The 20,370-nt window shown below is 61.0% G+C and overlaps 1 protein-coding gene across 1 annotated transcript in view; it reads left to right on the plus strand.

The window, feature by feature from the left end:
• The window catches only part of RANBP3 (RAN binding protein 3), a gene marked incomplete at both ends in the record, with an annotated part of 43,950 nt that overhangs the window by 4,992 nt on the left and 18,588 nt on the right, over nt 1-20,370 (plus strand). The window contains 4 exons of the mRNA XM_080713031.1: nt 8,879-8,934; nt 14,966-15,166; nt 19,745-19,781; nt 20,198-20,284. Coding sequence (XP_080569157.1) covers nt 8,879-8,934; nt 14,966-15,166; nt 19,745-19,781; nt 20,198-20,284 — 381 coding nt within the window. The remainder of the gene's footprint in view (nt 1-8,878; nt 8,935-14,965; nt 15,167-19,744; nt 19,782-20,197; nt 20,285-20,370) is intronic.

Here is a 20,370-nt window from a genome sequence, read left to right on the forward strand (position 1 = left end):
CATCTGAAATGGTTGCCGGAGATCCAGGGCGCCAGGAGTTGGAAAAGCTCACCTATGCTTTACGGCAGGAGGGCAGAGCTGGGAACTCCAGCAGAGCTTGCAAACTCGCCCACCCGGCAAGCAGAGATGCTTATTTTGACCAGATAGGGTTCTGTTTGTTTTAATTAGGAGCCAACACTTTAAAACTTTAAAATATCCAGATTGCTGAATTTTCACGAAGAACAGGAGCAACCCGTGGCCAGCTTCTCGCGTGGGGATGCTTCGCCTGGCGGAGGGGCGGCTGCCGCCCTTGGGAGCAGGCGCCCTCCTGGTCTCCTGTGCCCAGAGCCCGCTTCCTCCCGACTACTGCCTGCCCTGGTCGGGGGCTGCTCTCCAGGCCTGTCCTGCAGCCCCTCCCCCTTGGTATTCTTTGCCCCCAGAGTGCCCTGGAGCGTAAGCCCCTGGCAGCGGTAGTGATCAGGATTCAGCGTCCTTGGAATGCTGGTGCCTGAGCGTAGCACAGGGCAGCAGCTCTCCACATGGGCCAGGCCCAGAGCCCCCAAGACCTGCTGGGGGTCGAAGGCTCAAAACGACCTTCAGAGGAACAACACAGAGATCATCGGCTCTTTTTTTCTTTTTTGGCAGAACTGGAGATTGAGCCCAGGGGCATTCTACCGCCCAGCTACACCCCCAGCCATATTTTTATTCTTTATTTTGAAATAGGTCTCACTAAGTTGGGGAGAGCCTCACTAAGTAGCTGAGGCTGGCCTGGAACCTGTGATCCTCCTATCTCAGCCTCTCAAGTACTGGGATTACAAGTGTGCGCCACCAGGCCTGGCTCATCTGCTTTTTAAAACTTTTTTTCTTGCATGGATGGATGGTGGAGTTTTGTCCAGAAGTTATGTGATGTGCAACATGTCTGTCCAGAAGCAAATATCTGCTGTTCTGAGCCACACATCGGAGATTCGGCAAAGTTTAAAACAATGCTACCTTTCTCACTACTATTTTTGTTTTTATTTTTTTATTTTAGTTTTTGTTTTATTCTTTTTTTTTTTTGGTGATACTGGGGGTGGAATCCAAGGGCTTTCTACCTCCGGGCTACACTCCCAGACCTGTTTTATGCTTTATTTAGAAACAGGGTCTCACTAAGTTGCTGAGAGCCTCACTAAGTAACTGAGGCTGGCTTCGAACCCGTGCGATCCTCCTGTCTCAGCCTCCCAAGTGCTGGGATCACAAGCGTGCCCACCACGCCCTGCCTTATTTTGTTTTTAAAAATAGTTTTGTTTTTTGTGTTTTGTTTTGCTGGATGTGGTGGCGCACCTTGTCATCCCAGCACTCGGGAGGCCGAGACAGGAGGATCGTGGTTTGCAGACAGCCTCAGCTACTTAGTGGGCCCCTTGCAACTCAGTGAGACCCTGTTCCAAATGAAGAATAAGGCTGGGGTGTCTCTCAGAGGTAGAAAGATGTTTTTTAGCTCATTTCCTAACGTTGGTATTGTGGTGGCTCTGTCCCTCAGTTGGAGAAGCACGCGGGGACCCTAAGTCGGTAACACGCAGGGAAAAGGTTCCTGGGCCCAAAAAGTGCCGGAAGGCTGGTGTGTGGCAGCAGAGCCGGGAGCAGGCAGGAGCGTGGCTCCCTGTGCACACTGGGGTGCCTGAAACGCGTCCTGGGTGCGCCCGGCCTCGGGCTCTGCCTCCGCTGGCTCCGGGGCCTCGGGCAAGTAGTCGGACTCACTTCCTGCACCCAGAAGGGGGTGTGGCCGTAATTCTGAGGGCTGTTGAGGGTGACCGCGCTGGACAGTGGGCCCACTCCTCTAGCAGGTGCCTGGACTGAGGGGAAGGGCTTGAGTTGTGGTAGGTTTTCTCTACCCTGGCGCTGTTGAGGCCGGGCAGCGGGCCGTCTGCGCTGTAGGCTGCGTAGCCTCCGCACGCTGCCTCTGCTCACCCTGATCTTGACGCGGTCTCCAGACGTTGCGAGGTGTCTCTCCACTGAGAACCGCGGACACCCGAGGGCTGCGCCCCCGGTCTCTGCCCTCCCGAGCCTAGGACGCCACACACCAGGAAGGAGGGTGAGGGCGCCATCGCAGAAGCCGGGCCCATCCATGCCATGTGCCTCATTGACAGTGTATTCTGGCGTCCAGTGTTGACAGATAGATCTAACCCAGATTTTTCTCTAAATAATTAGTGCAAGTCAGGCGTGGTGGCACACGCTTGTCATCCCAGCTTCTGGGAGGCTGAGACAGAAGGATCGCGGTTCGCGTCCAGCCTCAGCTACTTAGGCCCTTTGTAACTCAGTGAGACCCTGCTTCAAAATAAAGAATAGAAAATTGGGCTGGAAGTGTGGCTCGGAGGTAGAACGTCCCTGGGTTCCATCCCTGGTACCAGAAAAAAGAATAATAATTAGTGCAAGGTGTCTGGACGCCTGCGCAGTTGCCTTGGGGCCGACTCGTTCCTTGCCATGGGCCTGTCCTGGGCACCTGCCACATCTGGGAGCTGCATCAACAGCCACCCAGCCCAGCGCAGGGGCCAGAGAGGTCTCCCGACGCGGGCGGCGGCCCGGGAGTGAGGGGCTGCCCCCCCCCCCCAGGCTTTCCACAGCCACGCCGCCTCCGCCTGCCTGTCCCTGTGGGAGGAGTAGGGTTTCCCTGACCTTCCGCACCACCTCAGTCCAAGACGAGGCCCCCGCAGAATGTCGGGTGCCGCCCCAGCCAGTGAGCCTGAGCGCCCATCCTTCCGGGTGGGTCAGGTCCCCCTGCCAGGTGAGCGCTTGTTCTCTGGGAAACCGGCCTGTGGCGGGCATTGCTCTCCAGGGTGGCCTGTGAACCGCAGGCGAGCCCTCTGTCCGAAAACCCCACATCAGAGCACTCTGAAGCCAAGGCCTCACGAGTGCCAAGCAGATTCCACCCACAGCGCAAAACTTGGTTTTGTGCGTTTCAAGCTCACTCGGGAAATGCCTTCAGGGTGTGTGTCGCAGGGAGTAACTGGGACATAAATAAATTCTGTACTTGGACTTGGGTCCCATTCCCAAAATGTCTCGTTATGTGTATGGAGTATTGTAACATCCCCGAAAACCTCAAGTCCACAACACTCCAGAAAGGGGTCCTGAGGGCCACACGGGAGCCGCCGGGGCTTGTGACTGGCAAGCCCAGGGCCCGCCGTGCCGGCCGGGCTCCCGCAGCTGCCACGCCCCTCCCCAGAGCCAGGCGTGGGCCTCGGCCACACCGAGCCTCCCTGGCCACTTCTGCCCGCTGCCTCGCTAGCAGTCCAGTCGGGCAGTGGCTGCTCTGGGCACGGGTTGGTTTTCGGTTTCCTGCTGATGTGAGGCCTTGCTCCCTTTCCTCCTGCCCCAGGGCCCAGGGCAGAGCAGGAAGCCCTGCTGAGGCTCCTCACGCCCTTAGCCTCGGGTGGCCTGAGCATTTGTGCGGGGCGCACTGGGTGTCCAGGGGCTCCGGGGCCCAGCCCTCTGTCCCTTACAGGGGGCCAAACCCCAAGAGCTGTCGCTACTGGGCACCAGTGCTGGCCTCGAGCCCAAGCCCCGGTGGCCTGGGTGTGTTGACTCTGCAGCCTTCGCGTGTAATTGCGATCACACTGTTGGCAGCATGGGTTCCTCTCTGTGCGCCAGCCACTTCCTCTAAGGTTAAACAGCGTTTCATTTAACCTTCCCCCAGGGTGAACCCATCCCGTCTCTCCAAGGTGGACGGGGTGCGGGAAGGTCGGTTAGATTGCCCAGGGTAGAGGCGGCTTGGACGCACGCTCGGATGGCGCCATCTTTGGTCAGCTGCTTCAGCACAAGTGCCTTAGTTCTGGGTTTCCTTCCGAACTTTCCCCCAAACCTTCGCCACTTTGACTGGCCACGGCCGGCTCCCGCCACGTAGCGCAGGACGGAGCAGGGCCGCCAGCGCTGCGGCCTGAGCCTGGTGTCCCAGGCAGAGCTGTGTGATTTACTGGTCTCCCTCGGGTGAGCGGGGTGGGGGCGGGAGGCTCGGCCGCAGGGCCAGGAAGTGCCGGCGAAGGCAGCTGGCCGGCCTGTCTCGTGCGGTGGGGGAGCGGCTGGGCAGGGCCTGGCCCGCCTCATGACCCACAGGTCGGGGTGGCTGACCACCTCCCTCACGCGGCGTGCGGACCCTCAGTGAGCTCCGAAGGTGAAGCACCTCCCCGCGCCTCGTAGGCCACAGACGCACAGCAGCTGGCCGGCCTGCCATGGCCGGAGGATGTGGGGTCAGCGGGGCTCCAGGAGGGGAGGCGGTGGCGGGCAGAGAGCAGCCCAGAAGGCCTTGCGCCTGGAGGCCCGTGCCACCATGAGCTGGGGGCTCCCCGGAGGGCCAGGAGGAGCAGGCCCGCCACCTCCCCTCGCAGCACTGCGCGGGCTCAGTCCCCCTCAGCCAAGCAGTGGCAGAGTGGGCTGACGCAGGGGCAGGCTGGCCCTCGTGGTTCCTGCGAGTCAGCGGCTGCAGGCTGAGACTGCTGCGGTCAGAGACGCTCCCATACCTCACACATAAGCTGGGGACCTTGGCCAGGATTGAAGCTGATTCCACGTCTTAGTCCAGAATTCCAAGTGGCAGTCCAGGGGGCATTTCCTGGCAGGGACAGGAGACATCAGCTAGGTGACTGATCGGAAGGAAGGGCACGAGGCGCCTCTCTACTGTGTCCGTCCTGTGCCCGCAGAGCCGTCGAGCTGCGGGTGCCGGAGGCGTCCTGGGCCTCGCGTGTGTGCGTTGCTCCCCAGAGCAGAAAAGAGAGGTGTTTCTGTGGGAGGAGGGAGAGAGCGTGTGTTGTCAGTGTAGATTCTGGGTGTGTGAGGCAGTGTTCACTCCACAGAGGAACACAGCAGGCGGCTTGTCTCCTGTGAGCGAGCCCCTGGGGACGTGTGTCTGGCTCTTGACAGCCGTGAAGGGTTTCTGTGGCTGGCAGGGCTGCACCGTGTGCCTGTGGAGGCGCCCCCGCCGGCCCAGGATCCTCACCAGCCCCGAGGTGGGTCTGTCCCCCATAGGTGTCCAGGGTGTTGGCTGACAGCCGCTTTGCCGTCAGTGACACTTCTCAGAACAGGGCTTTACGGCTCCGAGGCCTGGGGTGAGCGCAGGCTGGGAGGTGCCGGAGGCCTGGGTGAGGCCTTGGGAGCCGGCCGCAGAGCCGCCCCACGCACTGCCAGGCTGTTGTTTGAGGAAAGGCCCTCCGCGCACAGCGGTCACACTGCGTGCATTGGCTGGGCTCTGAGAGGGCTGTGCTGAGGCTGGTCGTGGGTGGTTGAGGACGGGGCGGCCAGTGCCCGGGCACCTCTGGGTCCCAAGCTGCTTCTTGCCCTCAGCCTTGTGGAGTGCTGCCGCCTCGTGCCAGTGCACGCCTGTTGCTCTCTCACAGACGAGTTTGATCAGGGAGTGAGCGTTTAATAGGATCCCAAAAGAATAAGCCAGCAAGCTGGGCGTGCTGGGCAGGCTTGTAGTTCAGGGGCTTGAGAGGCTCGGACAGGAGGATTGCAGGTTCACAGCCAGCCTCAGCCTTAACGAGGCTCTCCGCACCTTAGACCTTGTTTCCAAAAGTAAAGACTAAGCTGGGCGTGGTAGGCACACTTGTCATCCCAGCATTCGGGAGGCTGAGACGGGAGGATCCTGGTTCACAGACAGCCTCAGCTAATTAGTGAGGCCCTTTCCAACTCAAGGAGGCCCTGTTTCCAAATAAAGAATAAAAAATAGGGCTGGGAGGTAAAAAATTCTACTTCGAGGTAGAATGCCCCTGGGTTTCATCACCGGTGCTACACACACACACACACACACACACACACACACACACACACACAAGAATAAAAATAGGGTTGGAGGTATAGCTTGGAGGTAGAATGCCCCTGGGTTCTCTCCAGTGCTGAAAAAAAAATAGAAAAAAAAGGTACTTGGTTGCCAGGATGTGGGTGGGACAGTCTGCATGTGGCCAATGCTTCTCCACCTGCTGGGGTCTCAGGTGATGGAAGCCTGCTGCTTCTAGTCCCCGTCCAGCCGGTCCCTAGATGTGGTCCCAGCCGGCTCCTGTGGTGATGGGTGCCTCCTGCCATCTGCTTGTTCTGACGTCAGCACCAGGACCGCGCTGGACAGGCTTTGGCTCTCCCAGGCGGAGCGGGGACACAGCCAGGGCTCACCTGCATCTTGGCGCCAAGGCTCGGCTAGCTGCAAAGGGCCGGTCTGCCTCCAAGCAGGGTCCTAGGCGGGGCAGGCAGCCATCCTCTCTGTTTATCTAGTAAGCAGTGCTGGGGGTGGAGGGGGGGAAATTCTGTTGCTGAGCTATGCCCCCAGGCCTATTTTTTATTCTTTATTTTGAAACAGGGTCTCACTAAGTAGCTGAGGCTGGCCACCAACCAGTGTTCCTCCCGTCTCAGCCCCCCAAGTACTGGGATCACAAGCGTGCACCACCACGCCTGGCTGTTTTTTGGTTTTGAAGCAGGATCTTGCTGGGTTGCTGAGCTGACCTTGATCCTGTGACCCTCCCATCTCACCTCCTTATCCTGGACCGCAGGCATGTCCACGGCACCGGGCTCGCCGTCTGCTCTCGGTGCATCCAGCTTCTCTGTCCCTCTGGAAGCTACGCCGTGCATCGCTGGGTCTGGTCTCTGGGTGCAGCGTTCCCTTGGCTCAGAGGCTGCCCGCCGAGCTCGCCGAGGGGCTGGGAGTGCTTTGTATGAGGGGAGCAGTCTCCAGGCAGGTGCTGTCAGCTGGTAGAGGCCTCAGGCACAGGCGCTCCCCTCCTGTTCAATCACGCTTTGCCCTGGAGTCGGCCCGCAGCTTGCCGTTCTCAGTTTTTTCTGTGCTGCTTAATAAATATTTATGCAGTTACAGAGCAGCTGTGGCCTTGAAGTAGAGGGATGGCTTCCATGAAGGGGCACGTGGCGTGGTAGGGACGGAGCTGTGCGGAGGCCTCTGGTCACTCAGCCAGCACGTAGCCTGGGTGGAGAGCGGCCAGGCGCCCCGCGGGGCAGGGGTGCAGCTCAGATGGGCCGGGCCTCAGCGTCCATGGGAAAGGAGTGACGGTGTGTCCTGGTGGAGGGCGAGGCCAGCAGGAGGCCTGTGTGGGGCCAAGGCTCCGCCAGGGTGGAAGGCGCCGCAGCGGTCGGTGTCCTGGCTGCTCCCGGCCAGCTGTAGGGCAGGAAGGTGGAAATGAGAGAAGGGGGCTGGGGCAGGAGCGGCTGGTGGGGCCTCGCCTGGCGCTGCTCCCGGGGCTCCGGCCCTCGCGCCTCTGCCCAGATCCTCCTGTCTGTGCCACCTGCATCGCTGGCCTGCGGGACGCTCCGCTCCCACCTGAGGGCGCCTGGCCCTTCCAGCCTTGGCAGCCTAGCACCACTGCCTCCCCTCAGCTCAGCTCTGCCCCTCCCGCAGGGTGCCCCGTGCTTGGACCGAGGGGTGCCCAGGGGACAGGGTAGGCTCTGCTCTCACACCCTTACCTTAGCTGGCAAGCAGACCCAACCCTGCAAGTGTGTGAGTTGGGGTGAGAAGCACGGGCGCTGGAGTAGCCTGTGGCGGGACCAGTCCTCGGGCTGTAGGCCACCCAGCATAAAGCTCAGAACAGCCAGCCCCAGGCAGGTGGAGGTCTGGGCAGGGCCCATCCCCTGCCTGCCTTCCCTCTGGGCAGCCCAGAAGCAAGACTGCCTCTTCCTAGGTAGCTCAGCAGGCAGGCCTGTCCGTGGTCACGTGCCCGTATCCCCTGGAGCCCTGGCTGAAGTTGGGGTGGGGCAGGGTGCTTCCCAAAGAAAGTGGGGGGCTGAGGGGCGGCGGTGCTGGCAAAACCCTGGCTCCTTCCGGAGTGTCTTGGAGTGAGGGGTCCAATGCAGAAGAGGGCGGTTTGCTGGCTTGGAGGGTGGGGCCCTGCCTGACCCTCCGCTGCTCCCTGGTGGCACTTTAGGCGCAGTGCACCATGGACTCCCACCTGCAGGATACCCAGTCACCACCAGTGGGCCCGACCGAGCCTTTGCTGCTTCTCGGGAATGATGCTGACCCGCTCTCCCACACCTGCACCAGCCCGTCTTTCCCCAGGGCTGCGGCTCTCACTGCCCACCTGGCCTCCGCGTGTCCCCACTCCCCTCCCCGACGTCGCAGCCTGGACAGGGTTCCCCAAGGCCTGCCCTGTCACTCAGGCTGCGCTCAGAGGCGCCGTCTCCGGGCCTGGCAGCCCTTGAGGCCTCAGTGCCCTCCTGGATGTGCACCCTGGGGTGTGGGGCGCGCTAGGCCCCAGGCCGGGAGGCAGCGCTTCTGGGCCCCGATGGGGCTCCAAGCTGGCCTTGTCCACGCATCCCAGCCAGGCAGCAGGGCCACGTGGCAGAGGGCTGCAGACCCAGGTGGGAGATGGGTGTGGGGTGCTGGCCTGCGTCGCTCCTGTCCCATCGAGCAGAGAACATCCCAGTGTGCTTGGGCCACAGCCAGTGCTGGACAGGCCTCGGGCCTGGCCGTTCCTCCGCAGACCCTTCCTCATCAGTGTTCCAGTGGAGGTGCAGGTTGGGGGTCGGGGTTCCTGGGCGGGCAGGCTCCCTGGAGGGCACGGGGCCGAAGCTGCAGTCTGGTCACCCTCTGGCCCGCAAGTGGAAGAGGCTGGATGGGTACTCCTGTGGTTGCCAACCTTTGTGGTCCAGGACGTGCACATAGCAGCTGGCGGACGCCACGCCCGTCCTCAGGGAGGCCCGCAAGCACCTGTTGGTCATATAACGCCCGTGGGGACGGGCGTGGATCACAGCAGGTGCTGGGTTTCCACCACCTGGACACCCTCTAATCCAGGTGTCCCCTGAAGAAAGCTGTTCCCCAGCAATTTGGTGATCTGTGCAGTCACTCGTGTTAAATGTGTATATTAAACTTATTACAAGTTAATGTAGCTTTGTTTGCTGTATGAATATAGTGTTGGGGGAAAAAAACCAATTTTTCTTTTTGCAGAAAAGCCTGCCATTGCTCCGCCCGTCTTTGTGTTTCAGAAGGATAAAGGACAAAAGGTAAGGGCCGGTCTGTTCTCTCTTGACCCCATTTCTCTGATTTGCTCTCCGTCACAGAGTGTGTGCCCAGCCAGGCCGCTCTGGAGGGGCTCATGGGCTGGATGCGTGCGGGCAGCTCCCTCCTCACGCCTGAGGCTTTGCTTCAGGAGTGCCACCCGCCGGCCGGGGCCAGGCAGAGGGCAGGGGGGGCCAGGCCGGAGGGCAGGGGGGGGGCTGGGCTGCTCCGGAAGGAGGGAGGAGGGCAGGGAGGGTGACACCTTGGAGCAAGCCCTGCGGCCCTGGGTCCCCTCCTGAGCTTGGCCGGGGGACAACCAGGTGGCCGAGGCCAGCCTGGCGAGCGTGCGTGGGTGCGTGCTGTGTGTGCTTAGGAGCCGCGTGGTTTGCTTCCGACACCTGCCTAGCGTCTGTCCTGCCAGCTGCCCCTGGGGCTGCATGAGTCTGGGGTGCGCTGTGGCAGTGGGCAGTGGTGAGCAGCGGCCCTTCAGAGGTTTGGCTATTTCCGCGAAGACCTTCCCTGGCACCCGCACTGGAGGTCAGAGTGGTGTCAGACTCAGTCGTGCCAGGCACGCAGCACATGCCCAGGATCCCTTATCAACTTGGCAAGACCCCGTTTCCTTTTGTTTTTATTTTGTACTGGGCACTGGAATTAGGGCATTCTACCTCTGACTACACCCCTAGCCGCTTTCCTTTTTTTAATTATTATTATTTTGAGACGGTCTCTAAATTGCTGGGGCTGGTCTTGAACCTGAGATCCTCTTTTCTCAGCTTCCCAAGTACTGGGATTACAGGCATGCACCACCCTTTCTGGCTGACACTTTCAAATTTAAAAGAAAAGGGCTGCGGGTGCAGCTCTGAGGCAGGGTCCCCTGAGCCCAGCCTCCAGTACCAGAAGGAGAGAAGGGAGGTGTTGGTGGTGCGTGATGGTGGCCCCCCAGTTTGTGTGAGGCCGCCTCCTATTTGTCTCAGATCTCTAGGGCCCGGCCCACCCGACCTGCTGCGGCGGCGGCATCTTACAGTGATGCGGACGCCGCGTATCGTGGAGATGCGCCCCGGGGAGCCCAGGCTGTGCAGGGTGCCCGGCTCCCGGCTCCCCGGCTCCCCGGCTGGGCGCTGCTGCTGCTGCTGCTGCGGCTTGTGTGAGCTGCTACCCTTAGATTCATTTCCTCGGTCTGAGAAGAGAAGCCAGAGCTGCCTGGTGCCTGGGCTGGCCTTTCTGGGCTACATTCAAGAACTCTGCCAGAAAGGGGACGGGGGAGTGCGTGCGTGCAGCCGCCACCGCATGCACGTCTGCCTGTGCAGGGCTAGTGCCTGCCAAGCTCCGCGTCGCTTCCCCGTGGCTGCTGTCGGGAATGTGCCCCGACCTCGCGCTCTCCTCTGGGGCCCTGACTGCGCAGACTCCATCGTGCAGTCTTCCCTTGTCCTTTGTGGGGCCAGTCCACGTGGAGGGCCTAGGCGCAGACACCACACTGAGGCCGCAGGGGCTGGGCGTGCGGGGTCTGAGTGCAGTGTCCTGTGGAGTCAGGGCTTCTCTGGGACGCGAGGTGACGCAGCCCGTGGAGCCCGAGGTGTGGATAGCGGGGCTGCTGAGTGCTCGGGTGTGTGCTAGCAGGGGCCCTGCCCTGGCTTCTATCTCCAGCACCAGAAGAAAAGGAGAGGCTGGGGTGTCTCTCTGACCCTTGAAGAAGAAAACTTGCCAACAAATGCTAGGAGTAAGTCATTATTTTTGGCCAGGCGTACTGGGCACACTTGTCACCCCAGCACTCGGGAGGCTGAGACAGGAGGATTGCGGTTCGCGGACAGCCTCAGCTACTTAGTGAGTCCCGGTTTCAAAATAAAGAATAAAAGCCGGGCGTGGTGGCGCACGCTTGTAATCCCCGCGCTTGGGAGGCAGAGACAGGAGGATCGCGCGGGTTCGAAGCCAGCCGGGCGCGCTGGCTTAGGAGACCCTGTTTCCAAATAAAAATGTAAAAATAGGTCTGGGAGTGTAGCCCGGAGGTAGAAGGGCTTCCAGGAACCCCAGTACCACACACACAAAAAAAAGCATTCCAAAATAAAGAATAAAGAGCCGGGCGTGGTGGCGCACGCTTGTAATTCTAGCATTCGGAAAGCTGAGACCAGAGGATCGTGGACAGCCTCCGTTACTTAGGCCCTTTGCAACTCAGTGAGACCCTGTTTCAAAATAATAAAAAATAAGGAAGGGGTTGTAGCTCGGGGATTGAATGCCCTTGGGTTCCATCCCCAGACCCGCGGGGGAAAAATTTTAAATTAAAAATAATTATTTTTGTTTATTTTTTCAGTCCTGAGGATTGAGCCTAGGGGAGTTCTACCTTAAGCCAAAATCCCCAGCCCTATTCTATTTATTTTTTTCCTTGTTTTTTATTTATTTGTGTACCATCATACCCAGCTTATTTTTATTTTGAACCGATCTCATTAGGTTGATAAAGTCTCACTACTTGGTGAAGCTGTCCTCAAACACACAATTCCCTAATCTCAGCCTTCCAAGTTTACAGGCATGTGCCACCGCTCCCAGGTTTTGTGTGTGTGTGGTACTGGGGATTGAACTCAGGGGCTTTCTTTCTCTAAGCGACACCCCCAACTCTATTTTTTATTTTGAAACAGGGTCTCACTAAGTTGCGGAGGGTCTCACTATGCTGCTGAGGCTGGGCTTGAACTTGTGATCCTTCCGTCTCAGCCTCAAGTACTAGGATTGAAAGGGTGTGCCACCACACCCAGCTGGGTATGTTTTTGAAACAGGGTCAGCCAATTTGGTAGGGCATGCTTGTAATCCCAGTACAAAAACCCCAATTTTATTTCTTATTTGGAAACAGGGTCTTGCTAGGTTGGTGCAGGTCTCACTACTTGCTGAGGCCACCCTCGAACCTGTGATCCTCCTGTCTCAGCCTCCCAAGTACTGGGTTGGCAGGCATGTGCCATCACTCCCGGCTCTTATTTTTTATTTTGAAACAAGGTCCTGCTAAATTGCTGAGGCTGCTCTTGAACCTGCAGTCTTCTGTCTCAGCCTCCCTGAGATAAGAGGTGTGCACTCAGAATTAATAGTTCCTTCAGCCCCAAGACTTCGGGGAGCCAGCATGATGAAACCCAGAGCGTCATGTTTGTCCCTGTGCCCGAGAGTGCCTCTGCAGTCCCTGGTTCCTGGGTCAGTTCTGTTCTCATAGCTCAGGGGCTTCGCGCTGTGGAAGGCAAGGCTGAATATACAGGCCACCTTCTGGAGGTCTGGCAATTGCCTGAAAGGATTGACCTTGAAATGAGTCGTTTAAGAAATACACAAGCTTTTTATCAAAACTCTGACTTGGAGCCAGTTCCTAATGGGCTTCTAAAAATATCTGCCTTCCAGCTCTTGGGAGCAATGCCCCATCTCACTGGAGGGCAGGAGGAAGACGCCTGTGCCCGACGCAGGAGCCAGGGAGCAGGGAGGACCCACGCTGGGCGGCTCTGTCCCTTCCTCCCAGGGTGCGGTGGGGAGCCGCCACAGGACTGAAAACGGCAAAGCCCGGCCTGAGAGCGCGTGGGCCGGAGGGGTTTCCCGAGCAGGCCATTTTTCCCCTTTTGGCTTTTGTGTTTTATTTTTGAATGTTCTTTTGGAAGCCCTTGAGAGAAGCAAGTGGCCTGTGAGCATAGTACCTGTCTGCTTCCCCGAGCAGCCCTAGTTGCCGGCACTGCTGCCCTCCTGGAGGCAGGTGTCTCTAGGACCCACGCCCGCTCCCGGGGAAGTGAGAGGAACTCAGGGGCCCTTCAGGCAGCCTGCAGCGCCAGCACGTCACAGCCCTTGGTCTCTGAGGTACAGGCCCACGGAGTGCAGAGCCTGCCTCGGAGCACATGGTCCCAAGCCCCTAGGGCGCAGGTGCGGGCTCTCGAAGAAGGGCTCCTCGTGTCTGGGAGGCTCGCCGGCCGTGATGGAGAGGGGAGCAAAGCCACTCGCACGCCTGCAGCCGGCCAGGGGCCGGGGGGGGGGGGTGGTGGCCAGGCCCGTGTGCTGTGCTGGACCCAGGGCAACTCGGTTTCACCCAGTCTGCCAATCAGAGGGCTCCACCCCGGCTGTGCGGCCAGGCCTCATCAGTGGGGCCTTCTCCCGCTGGTGTGGCTTTGTGATTGTTTTGTGGTGCTGTGATTGAGCCCAGGGACATCCCACCTCCAGGATACACCCAGCCCTTTTTAAGTTTTGTTTATTTTTATTTTTTTACAGTCCTGGTGATTCAACCTACACCCCCAGCCCTTTTTTTTAATTCTTTATTTTGAAACAGGGTGTCAGTAAACTGCAGAGGGCCTAAGCAGCTGAGGCTGTCCACAAACCTGTGATTTTCCTGTCTCAGCCTCCCAAGTACAGGGATTACAAGCATGTGCCATCACGCCTGGTAAATTTTTATTTTGGGAGTCTGGGGATGGGACCCAGGACATTTGACCTCCGAACTACACCTCTTCTCTATTTTTTATTCTTTATTTTGAAACAGTGTCTCACTGAGTTGCAGAGGGCCTCACTAAGTAGCTGAGGTTGTCTGCAAACCAAGATCCTACTGTCTCAGCGTCCTGAATGCTGGGATTACAAGCGTGCGCCACCACGCCCGGCTTAAATTTTTATTTTGAAAAAGGGTCTCACAAAGTTGCTGAGTCTCACTCTTTGCTGAGACTGGCCTCGAACCTGCGATCCTCTTGTGCCAGCCTCCCAACACGGACTAAGAGCGTGGGCACCGTGGCCGGCCTCTTGTTTTTGATGAGAGGGGCTTCTTTCAAAGTGACTGGATGCTTCCAGCCCCCTCCCGCAGCATCTGTGAACCCAGGGGGCCGGTGCCTGTTCTAAGACGCAGCAGGCACGCGGCCGCAACCCAGAACTCGCCATGCTTCCTGCCGGGCCCCAAGCTCACACTCAGGTTTCTTGTCACCGGGCACAGTTTAGAATGACTGGGAAAGGCTTGGTGGTCAATGTTGGCGAACAGTGGAGGCCTCCGGCCTCCCCGGCTGGCTCCTGGAGTCCCTGCCCCACCCCGAGGCCTCCTGCACACCGGCAGGAGAGGCTGGGGTGGTGCGTGTTTATGGCACTTCCCAAGAAGTTTCTCCTCTGCCGGGGGAGCCACGTGCCGCTTCTCGGCACCGGCAGGAATCTTTGGGTGCGAGTGAGGGGAGGGGAGGCCCTCGTGTGGTTCCCGCCGCCAGAGCCCCGTGCGCGTCCAGGGGTGGCCCTGGCAGGGTGTCGAGTCTTGTGAAGCCGCAGAGCTCGGGGGCTGGCCTGACCACTGGCCCTGGCGGCCTCTGTCTCCGCGTGTCCTGCGGCAGGAGAGTCGCATGGTGCCCCGTTGGTGGCTCCTGAGACAGAGACCTTGGCTCAGTACGCACTGACATATTGCCTCCGCTTTCCTAAGAAGCTTGGGAAGGCTTCAATCCTCTTTGTGCCGTTCATTTCCTCCTGTGGGCTTACGAGTCTAAAAGGAGCACCAGGCTGGCCTGCCCTCCCAGCAGCTCGGGCTGTCTCCAGGGAAGCCGGTCGGTCACACCCAGAAGCACACAGTGTCCTCTGGGAGGGCAGGACAGCGTGGTCCCCTGGGCGCCGGTGAGGGAGCACTCACTGCTGCCCAGAGCCCAGGGAGGCGGGGCTAGCCCTGCACCCAAAAAGAGCTGTGGAGTCTTGGCCTGACGCTCAGCACGGGGGCCCCCAGCAGGCAGGGTGCTGCACCCTGGAGAGGAGACTTCAGAGCCAGCTCTCTATAACTGTGGCTGTTTTCTCAATGAGCCCTCCTCTGGGTGCTTGGGGAGCCTGGGAGAGTCTTAGCCAAGGGGCTCTGGCTGCACCGGCCCCTGTCACCTGAACAAAAGCCCCCAGGGAGCAGTAGCGAGACAAGCCCGTGCCGGGTCAGCAGGTGGATGAGGCCCTGGGACATCCACCCGTGACGGCCCAGGCAGCTGCTGTGGTCTCTAGGTCAGCAGGCGAGGCCCGCTCTCCTTGGCCTTCGCAGGGCCCTGCCTGCCCTGTGCTGTAGCCTTTGCTCACATTGAAGGAAACTGTCTTTTCTGCTCCCAGTCCTCTGCAGAGCAAAAAGACTTGTCGGATTCGGGAGAGGCGCCTCGGGGGGAGGCTGAGGCCCCCCACCATGGCACGGGTCACCCCGCGTCAGCTGGTGAGCATGCCCTAGATCCTCCTGCCCCCGCTAGCACTTCAGCCAGCACTCCTCCGCTTCCCGCTCCTGAAGCCCAGCTTCCTTTTCCACGAGACCTGGCAGGGGTAAGTCACGTCCCCGCGCTCCTGTGCCCGGCCCACCCCACACTGGCCCCTTCGCCCGGGTCCCAGCCAGGGCCAGCTGAGCACGGCAGCTGAGGATAAGGGCCAGCACAGGTGTCCTCGCTCCCTCTAACCCACGCGCTGGAAAGTCAGGGGCTGATGAGGAGGCCCTTTTCTGTTGAGGCTTGGGGTCAGGGAGTCCACCCGTGGCCAGGGCTGGCCGCGCCTGGATGGCAGGTGGGGACGGCTGTTCTCCAGCCGCCCTTCAGTCCCTGCCTCTTTGTACTGAGGCTGCTGAGGTGTGGGGAGGAGCACCTGCTCGCAGCAGGGAGAGGGTGTCCTGCTGAGCGCAGGCCCCAGGCTTCAGGAAGCCAGGACTCTCGGTGGCAGCCACCTAGCCCTGGGGCACGCGGGGAGGAGCCCTGGCGGCCTCAGTGAGGCGGGGCCCTGTTTTAACATTCTGGAGGAATCCTGTGTGGTGGAGGAAGAGCGGCCTTTGACTCCATGGGCCAGGCGGGCCCGTCGTGGGAGCAAGCTTGGCTTACCTCCAGAAGCCATGAGAAGGGCTGCAGGGGTGCAGGGGCCGGCGTGCACTGCCCGCCGCCGCGTGCGCCTCCCTCCCTCTCTCGCTCTCGCTCTCGGTCAGAGCGGCTCTCAGAAGTTCCCAGGTCGGTTCTGTGAGCTGACTTGCTTGGGGCTGGTCTGCGCTGCACCTCCTCTGAACTTTGAGCTGCCTCTGGGCCGCCGTGGGGCCGGGAAGCGCACTGTGCAGGCTGGGTGGCTGCAGGGTGGCGGGGATCGGCGACGGTTAGCAGGCCCCTCCAGCCTTTTGCAAGGGCAGCTGCTCTTTTAAGAGTGCACACCTGTGACCCAGCCTGTAGGGAGCCTGAGGCCGGAGGCTCGCAAGTTCAACATAGCCTGGGCGACATAGTGGGACCCTGTCTCCAATTTTTAAAAAGGGGCTGCACATGTAGTTGTAGTGGTGGAGAGCACCCCTGGAGTGTAGACCTCAGCTCTGACCAGGAAAAGAAAGCACACCATGGGCCCCAGCACTGCTGACCGAGGACTCCACAAGAGGGGACGTGTCCGCGTGGGCTTCGCCTTCCTGCGGCCTTGGAGGCCTGACCACCTAGTGGTGGCCTCTCCATGAAACCTGGCTTCTTGGTCCTGTGGACTTGAGGTCAGAGGCAACCGTCCTGAGAAACGCAGCAGTCCCAGAGTGGCCAGGAAAGGTGGCGCGTCGGGGCCTCAGGACACGCTCAGCCACACAGGGCCACTGGGCGCGGCGCTGGGCACACTACCCGGCTCTGACAGCCACACGGCGGCCCAGCCTCAAGTCCAGGGGCAGCCAGCCCATCACGCCCCCAGGCGGCCCAGCAGGTCCAAGGCAAGCTGAACTTGGTTCAAGGTCGAGTGGAGCAACTGGGCTGAGCTTTTTCCTCTGGTCAACTCCAACTTCTTTTATGTCCCGACAAAGTTGGATCTCCCTGTGGCCCACACTGGAGCTCAGGAAGCCTCCCGACGCCTGGCTAGTCTCACCCAGCACGCCTGGTGTGTTCTGTCCTGGTCTATCCCGCGAGTCCTGGGGCCCCCGAAGCCAGGTTGTCTCTGACAAATAGTGGCTGGCTTAGGGAAGGCCTGCCGACTCTCAGCCTCCTCCAGGACTGGGAGCAGGGAGAGGGACCTGCTGTCTCAGGCTTTCTGGCTCCCAGAAGGCAGCTCGAAGAAGACCAAAGCACATGCAGACTAAATCCTAGTCCAGAGCAAGCCGGGGCTCCCTGCGCTCGCGCTGCGCCTGCCCAAGCGGTCGAGCGGCTAGAACCAGGTCCCGAGGTGTTGGTGGGAGCGGGGAGGAAGTGCGCTTCCCCTGCTCTGCGCTCCGTCCAAGGCCAGCTTGTCTGAGGCGGCATGCGGCCACCGTCCCAGGGGCCCTGCCCCTCCTGCGCCTTCACAGGGAGGACTGTGGCAGCTGCCTTTCTGTGGGGGTTCTTAGAACCAGGGGAGTGGATCTGCGATCTCCCATGGCCATCTGGAGGAGCAGCCTGGTCTTTCCTGGCTGGGCGCCCTTCTTGGGGTCATGGGAGCAGAGCAGCGGAGGACCTGGACTTGGGCGTGCATCTCGGCCCAGGGCTCGGTGAGAGTCAAGTGTGTTGTGGCAGGAGGCGGGGAGAGGTGCTCATGGTGGGCCCGAGGGACAGCGTCTGGGCCTGTGGGGCGCAGAGGGAGAGTACCTCACCATGGGCCGGGCAGGATCCCATGCAGAAGATAGGACGGAGGCCTGCCTGGCAGGGGTGCTGTGGGAAGACACAGAGGAGCTGGAGTCACGGCGGCCGGCGGTTCTCAGGACCACGGCCAGCTGGACTTGGACGTGCAGGTGGATGGAGGACAGACCAGCAGGTGGGCGGGAGGCCAAGTGCAGGCCGGAAGAGGCCTTGTACCCTGGCTTATGCTCCGAGGGCTTCTTACGGAGCCCAGACGCGAGAGGCGTGCGGCATGGAGTGCTGCTCGGTGCCCGCTTTGGGCCATCATGGAACTCCTAGAGGGGCACCCGGAGGGGTGGAGGGCACAAGCAGCAGCGGAACCAGCCAGGCGCTGCAGGACGACGACGCCCAGTCTCGCGGAGGAGGTCAGAGGTCCCTGCGGATGGGAACCTGGAGGTCACACGTGGGGACAGACCTGGCAGCAAGAGCAGGTGGGAAGGCCTGGAGCCGTGGAGGAAGGTCAGGGCCACGGCCTGGACGGGGGAAGGTCAGGGCCAGGGCACACTCCCCGCCATGTGGGCTCTGTGCTGAGGACCACCTCCCTGCTGGAGCCAGAGCCTAGCGAGACCCAGCGCAAGTCACACCCGGATCAAAGCCACAGAGGGGCTCGTTCTGTGGGCAGGAGAGGAGGACAAGGCGGTGAGGAGGCAGGCCGTCCACCAAGGCCAAGAGAAGCAGCCGTCTCCAGCTCAAAGGCACTGGGAGGGGACATTCTCCAGGACCGGCAGCGACCTTGGGGGGTTTGGCCGAAATGCTTGAGTTTGAGAGAGGACCCTGGAGCTTCAGTCGGCCTTGCAGAGGGCGTGGGGTGGGGATGCGCCGGGCCTGCTCTTGGGGACCCGAGCCTGGGCCGGAGGCAGCGCCGCCGTCGAGCTGTGACGCTCTGGCAGGCACAGGCTCAGGGGATGAGGCGCGGTCCCGTGCCCCCTTGTGAGCGCCAGAGCCGCCGCAGGCTCCCTTCCTCTCACACTGAGGACAGGGTGAGTGGTATCAGGACCCGTTCCCGGTGACCAAGAGATGCGGTCTGAGACAAGCTGCTCACACCTCTGGCCTCAGTGCTGCGAGGCGTCTCCAGCCCCTCAAGACGTCCTGGGCTGGGCACCCCCGCGGCCTTTGGGGGTCCTTCGACCCCTGGACTACCCACCCTGAGCACACTGCACGGCCTGCACAGGCCTCCTTGCCAGGGAAGGCGGGCACCCATGTCCCCAGTGAGGGCCGAGGAGAGGGAGGACTCTGTAGGCACCAGCTGAGCCGGGCCGCCCCAGCCTGCCTCCTGGGCTTGAGGACACGAGTGTGTTCATGGTGGCCTGCCGAGCGCCCCGTGTGTGCAGAGAACTGTGTGTCCCAGCACCTGGGCGGCGATGACCTCTGAAGAACTGCCTCCGGAGAGTGCATGGACCCGACCTCCAGCAAGACCTCGCCTTTCCCAACACGCCCGAGCTGCCAGCCCCCACCGGGAACGCCCGGGCAGTCCTTTCTGGGTTGTCCTGGATAGGGGTGTGGCTAAGTCAGCTGCCTTCTTGGGCTTTCGCCAGGCAGTGTTTTTCTCTGAAGGACTGGCCTATACAGGGAGCGCGCAGCCCCACAGGGCGGGCGGCCTCCCACCCCCAGCCCGGGTCTCGCCACTCTGCAGTTTGTAGGCCACTGCCCGCACCGGTGCCTGGAGGTCCTCCCAGTACCAGCGGAGGCAGGCAGGCAGGCGTCCTGCTGCACTTGACCCTGGAGAGGAAACTCCAGCCTCCGTGGAGGCCATGGGCGTTCTGCGCCTTGCCGCTCACGCACCTCCAGAACTGGGCTGTAAGGGGCCGCCTGGTCTCTGGCTCGGATTGTCCCGTGATCTGTAGGGTTGCTGGACAGGGTCTGACACTTCTGAACACTTGGCAGCAGACTTTGGCCCCGGGTCTCACAGCTCCACTTGCTCTGGAGATAACGGGTCAGCTCAGAGTAGGAGTCGGCACCTTGAAAGCCACAGGGCCGGGAGCCGGCGCCGCTCCGGGGCTGCGTCCTGTGGCCACCAGGCCACCCTGCCGCTTCGCTGTGCAGAAGGCTTGGGCTCTTGGCAGAATGGATCGTGGCCTGGCTGGAGCCCAGTGGCACGCAGCCTCTCAGCTGTGGAGAAGCGGCGGAGGCCGTGTGGGGACGCGCTCAGCCCTCAGCGGTTCCTGGCATGGGATGGGCCGCGGCTGTGGCAGGATGGTCAGAGGCGGTTCCGAGAGTGGAGTTGCCTGGAGGCATGCTGCGGGCTCTGCCCTTCCAGGGTGAGGGGTGCTCGGTCCTGGGGAGCCCGCCCCTCACCTCCCTGCTGTGTGCTCTCTTTCAGAGGTCAGCCGGAGGCTCCAGCCCTGAGGCGGGAGAAGGTAAGGCAGGAGCAAGCACACTGGCCATCGTCGGGCGCAGGGCCGCCCGCACCTGTCACCAGCTGGCCAGGCCCTGGAGCAGGAGGGCCGCAAGCCCCAGGCCAAAGTGCAGCCGGGCATGGAGGCACACGTTTGTCATCCCTGCGCTTGGGGGGCTGACACAAGAGGATCGCACAGGTCAAGGCCAGCCTCAGCTACTCAGTGAGGCTCCCAGCAACTTAGTGAGACCCTGTTTCCAAATAAAGAATAAAAAAATAGGGCAGGGGGTGTGGCACAGAGGTCAAATGCCCCTGGGCACCATCCCCAGACCTACAAAAAAGTAAAGAGGGGCGGGCTGTGTTGCAGAGCACCCTGGGCTCCATCCCCAGGAGACAGAAGCAGCCTGACGCTCCTCCCTGTCCTCCGCTGTGCTGTAGATTCTGACAGAGAAGATGGGAATTACTGCCCTCCCGTCAAGCGAGAAAGAACGTCGTCTTTGACCCAGCTCCCACCCGCACAGTCAGGTGAGCTCGCGCCGGCGCTGTGGTCCTGCCCTGGGTGGAGCGTGGAGGTGTGGTCTCCTGCAGTGTGTTAGCGCTTGCCCAGCGCA

Source organism: Muscardinus avellanarius (genome assembly GCF_963383645.1).
Source record: "Muscardinus avellanarius genome assembly, chromosome: 16".
Classification (NCBI taxonomy): domain Eukaryota; kingdom Metazoa; phylum Chordata; class Mammalia; order Rodentia; family Gliridae; genus Muscardinus; species Muscardinus avellanarius.